The sequence below is a fragment of the Hydra vulgaris genome, chromosome 01 (assembly GCF_038396675.1).
Source record: "Hydra vulgaris chromosome 01, alternate assembly HydraT2T_AEP".
NCBI classification, from domain to species: Eukaryota; Metazoa; Cnidaria; class Hydrozoa; order Anthoathecata; family Hydridae; genus Hydra; species Hydra vulgaris.
In genome coordinates, this window is record NC_088920.1 from 28,952,261 (window position 1) to 28,957,500 (window position 5,240).

The window sequence follows — 5,240 nt, forward strand, 5'->3', positions numbered from 1 at the left end:
CCTTTAATTTTCAGATAACAAACTGTAGAGCATAAATTAAATATCCTTAAAAAAAATTGTTTTTAGGTTTGTGTGTGCGAGGCTAGATGATTATATCATTTTTTGAAAAGGGAGATATTTTAGACAATTCTCCTCAAATATTTAACAAATCACGTTGTTTAAAAACTGAAACAAATAAGGCCTATTAAACAGGCTATTTAAAAATGATATGACATTTTATTAAATTTGTTAAGTTAATGCCTGATTTAAAACTTAAAAAACAACTAGAATTAGACAGGTCCGTACCGAGCCAATTTAGCGCTTCGGGAAAGCAAGAAAAATTGTGCTCCCTTCCTCTAAAAAAAAATTAAATGTTAGTGTCTTTAACTCTGACATAATTTTTATTTAAAGAGACGGGGCGCAATTTATCTCATTTACAGAACAAAAGAGCGCTCTTTTGTTCACTAAATGAGCTTTTATTAATTAGAGTTTACGTAAGAAGGCGCAATTTTAACTATTTTTCGTATCAACATCAAAGAGACCAAATTTATGCGCCCCCGGCCTTGCCCTCAGTACGGCCCTGTAAATAGAATAGAATGGAACTAGATTTTTCATGTCATTTAATGTTTTTAAAACGATTTGTGGCTATGAAAATAGCCGTTTTTTAAACTTGATAGGGTTGTATCATTGACATTGGAAAGTATCACTGACATCCGCATCTTTGATTGAAATGTGGGCACACTCGCAATGATATCATTGTGGATATTTTGTGCATTGCACCCAATCGTTCTTTTTAGAGGATGTGTTCTTGCAAATCTGTAATAATAATATATTAAATGTCATCCTTGTAATCACTACTACAATATCTATTACTCCATCATTTTCTCAAATTTCATAGACAGCTATAATTTAGATATAACTGTAAACAACTCAAAGAAACAAGGAAACATGTGTTTATAAGGATAGGACCTAAAATGTAACAACGGTATATATTTATTTTTCGCCAACCAAATCGCATTTAATTCAAAGTGGACGAACAAAATAGTAAAGGAACAGGTTATTCTCTAATACAATATTGGAATAAAAATTTCAGCTTATTATTATGTTAAAATAAAATAAACACTTACCCTACAAATATCGTACAAACGTTCAAAACCACTTTCAAGGTTCTTTAAACACCTACCGCATAAAGTATCGTATATATATTTACGAAATTGTACTTCATTAAATGGATCATTGATATTTTTTTTTGAAAACACAATTTTAAAGAAAGTTAAATAAAATAGAAAATAAAAAAATTCGTGTAATGATGCATTTTTAAATAGTCGCAGACAAATTATAAGTTATGCAAACTATAATTAACAATTATAATTTATTGAACAATTACAGAATTAAATTTATAGTTAATAATGCATAAATGAATTTATATATGCAATTAATTAAATATAAGCAACATAATAAAAAATTAGTTATAAAATCGACAACTAAAAAAATGCTAATATATAAATATTACTCAAGATGCACTCTGTATGCAGAATGTATATTGTGTAAAAATAATGATACCTTCACAAAATTGTAATGCATAATAGCATATGTAAACACCACAGTTGTAACTATCCTTCTGTAAACAATGATTTGGGGCTGAAATGACGGTTGGGTTTAAAATGTTAAATTTTAGTCGAAAAAGGTCTTTAGCAACAGCAATGGATTTATTGTGTGAAAAATTATTTGGCATAATATTGCAATGGAGTGGATCAAGTACAGTTACTTCTTTTGTTATAACTTATAGATATATTAAAATCCAATGAGAATTAGTTGGGTTAAAAGGAATAAGGACTTGTTCTATAACTTTAGTATCAACATCTCTCCATAAAAGCCGTAAACTTTTTGAACAGCTTAAAGCTGATGCCTCAGTTGGATCCAAATATTTCATTGAAGGGTACCTTTTTTTTAAGCAATGAAGAAAACTTCCTATGACTTTATCTTGAAGCCAGCCTTTTTGAAAACCTGGAGTGCTTTTTTTAAATTAAAGGAAATGTCAGATGGTATATTGTTTTCTAATGTCAAAAGGGAAATAAAAGATACTTGGTGAGAGCCATGTCTAAATATATCAATAAATTAAAAAAAAAAAAATATATATATATATATATATTTATATATATAAACAAACACACATATATACAAATAATTTATATTTTACACACAAGTATAACTAATATACTGAAGGAAATATAGTTTATTGTTTTATTTACTGTCTAATATATTATCCATAACATCAAATTAACTTGAATAAGCAAATTTATTTAAAAGCTAAGATATTCGTAGAAAAATTGAATAGTAGCAAGTATTCGAAAATGTATTTAAATAGCTTACGTAATGAGAGTGTTGGTAAAGTCACAAGTTTCAATCTTATCGCATATTATTGTACTTTGTTTATCATGAATTTGATCAACATGTTGCTGAGACAATTTCAGAACTATCTCTTCTTTTTGGTTTTGTGCAGGATATTGATATGGTTTTGTTTCCTTTTTCCTATTTTCTTTTCTTGTTCTCTTAAATTTATTAGGCTGCTATTGATTATCGAACTTCTTATTTGGTTCAAAATTTAAAAGGTTATTATGTGGCTTTACAGGTATCTCAATTGAATTCATACTTTTGATGGCTTAAGCTTGACTGATCATGTCTTCCAGCTGTCTGTTCATTGAAGGAAGTTGCAAACTTATTATCATGGGATGAGAAATTAATGTAGATATTTCATCAACATTTTTTTGAAACCTTTCAGTCTCATTAATAAATGTTTGTGATTTTTGCTTCACTTGATTATTACCAGTATTAACAGCTAAAGATACTTTTGTGCAGTTTTTTTCTTGAGTTCTTAAAAGAAATGATCATAACTTATGAACATGCTTGCAAAGGATTATGATGTCATTACAATTACACCTATATAAATGCTGACACAAACCATTACAGGCAGGATTTAGACATGATTCTAAACACAAACTTTCCTTACAAGTGTCAGTTAGAATGTCAACATTATATGTTACATCTTTTGATTGACTTTTAACTGTGTACTGAGTTAATGAACATTTAATAATACATTTATCTGAAATCAACATTCCTTTTTCATGTCTTTCTTTGTACTTTTTTGGGAGAGATATTGTTCCAAGATAAATGGTGTCTCTTTTGTGGCGCCAATAACTATCTTCCTCGATTGTTAAAAGTAAATTGATTAAATCGTCTAACCTTTTATTAGGCCGTCTTACCATATAAACTGTTTTCAATTTGTTATGTAATGACTCACATAACATATTAGTATCAGTGTCAGCATGTTGAAAGTTGCGATAACAAAAAGCCTATTTTATATGTCGAGGAGCATAGTATGTAACAAAGTAACTAATGAAGTTAGGACATTTATGTTCATATGCCTTTACAAAACCATTCATACAAAATCATTCATTTTTTTCGTCAATGATTGTCTCTAAGATCCTCAAAACTTCTTCTTGTAAATTAGATGGACCGACTAAAGGAAGTTTATTGCGCCATGCACGTTTTACATGCCATTTGCATAGCAAGTGGCGCACATCTCCAAAAACATTATTAAAAGAATTCCAGCCTGAAAAATCATCATCTGTCATAACAGCATTAACTTTTACAGAATGATTGCATCTCCTTTTTATTTCCTCTAAGAATGGTGTTATGATTTGTTCATCTGCATGGTTAGAAATAAGAAAAGCTACTGGATAACCCCTTTTAAAATCATCTCGAACTAGTAAAGTTACAAGAGGAAATGCATACTGATTGGTACAGTGTGTAGCATCAATACAAACAATTTGTGATGAACGCTTTTTAAACATTGATAGTTGATGCTTTGTTTGTATACCAATGACAAAGGAATCCTTATTAAGGTCAATGTTGTTATACACTTTTAGGCCGATAACAGTTTGCTGTCCTTGTGGCTTATAAACCAGAATGCTATTAAAATCTTCAGACTTCAACTTTTGAACAAGTAAAAAAGTTGAAATGCTATCATCAGGGTGAAGCCGACATCCCCTTTTTTACTGCTCTGTTGATAACAGAAATATTCTTTTTTGTAAGAAGACGTGATTTAGTTAAAACAGCATCTTCATCATTTCTATTTTGTCTGTCTCCAAAACTTTCCCTAAGATCACGATAAACTGTATTTACAGTTACACCTAATGATAATTTAGCAGAAATAATTTTTTTAATATTACCTGGGATAGGTTGGTACATGGTATTTGTAATATTAACACTGTGGTTATGAGTTTTGATATACTGCACATTTGTGACACCATTTTTGTTTACTGTGACAATCATTCTGACAGGGCAGAAGGCACCTGATTTAACACTCCCTCTGTAGTACCTTTTATTAGTTTTTCTTGCTGGTTCACTAACAGAGCGATGCGGTTTAGAATGACTATCATTTTGACAAATGAAATAACTTGTTTACTGATAAAAAAACAAATGAAATAACTTGTTTACTGAAAAAAACTACCACTTTGTTTACTGAAAAAAACATAACTATTAAGTTCCTCTTTTTCCTTCCATGCTAAGAATTCAGATTCTGATAAAAAATTGTAGGATTCTTTGAAAAATATACCTTGATGACATTCCTCTATGTGTTTAATAAGTTTGACTTTTTGAAAAAATACTTGGCCGCAGTCTTGATAGTGACATGGAGTTCTTTTATCTTTGAATTGATCATCTCTAAAAATGGTTTTATGTACCTGCAAAGCATGTCTTTTCATATTATCTTTTCTTGTAAATGACATCATGCAAGCAGAACACATAAAACTAAAGCAACAATTTTTATTTAACTCTTTATATACTTTAGTTACTTATTGACATCAATTAAGTATTTTACCCGGGTTTTTTAAACTGAATTTCTGTTAAACTATTCAATGGATCAATTGATGACAATGCTGAAAAAAAATAATGTAATTTTTGTTTTTAATTCACCACAGAAAACCACTAAAAAGTTTCATACTATCAACATAATGGTTCTTTTAACTATTTAATTTTAAAAAGGGGAGAATTTTCTCATATGAAAAAAATCCTTAAAATATGAGATTTATTGTATAAAAAAAACTTGACAAATGTAAAACTTACTCTTATAACAAAAACTTTAAAAAGGGGAGAATTACTCTCATACGAAAAAAATCATTAAGAGAGGAGATTTACTCTTTTAAATAAAACTTGACAAAAGTAAATATTACTCTTACAACAAAAACTTTACAAAAGGG

General features: G+C 29.1%; 1 protein-coding gene and 1 long non-coding RNA gene across 2 annotated transcripts in view; both read right to left on the reverse strand.

Moving 5' to 3' along the window:
* Positions 1 to 582: 582 nt before the first annotated feature.
* Positions 583 to 1,229, reverse strand: LOC136074858 (uncharacterized). The gene is made up of 2 exons (XR_010635508.1): positions 1,107 to 1,229; positions 583 to 795 (listed from the first exon to the last, which is right to left on the reverse strand). It is a non-coding gene; the product is annotated as an uncharacterized LOC136074858 (long non-coding RNA).
* A 2,199-nt stretch (positions 1,230 to 3,428) lies between these two features.
* LOC136074313 (uncharacterized) overlaps positions 3,429 to 5,240 on the reverse strand; it is a 2,507-nt gene continuing 695 nt past the window's right edge. The window contains exons 2-5 of the mRNA XM_065786619.1: positions 4,862 to 4,919; positions 4,480 to 4,791; positions 4,039 to 4,414; positions 3,429 to 3,974 (exon numbers count right to left, since the gene is read on the reverse strand). Of these exons, the coding sequence (XP_065642691.1) occupies positions 3,429 to 3,974; positions 4,039 to 4,414; positions 4,480 to 4,791; positions 4,862 to 4,919 (1,292 nt within the window). The remainder of the gene's footprint in view (positions 3,975 to 4,038; positions 4,415 to 4,479; positions 4,792 to 4,861; positions 4,920 to 5,240) is intronic.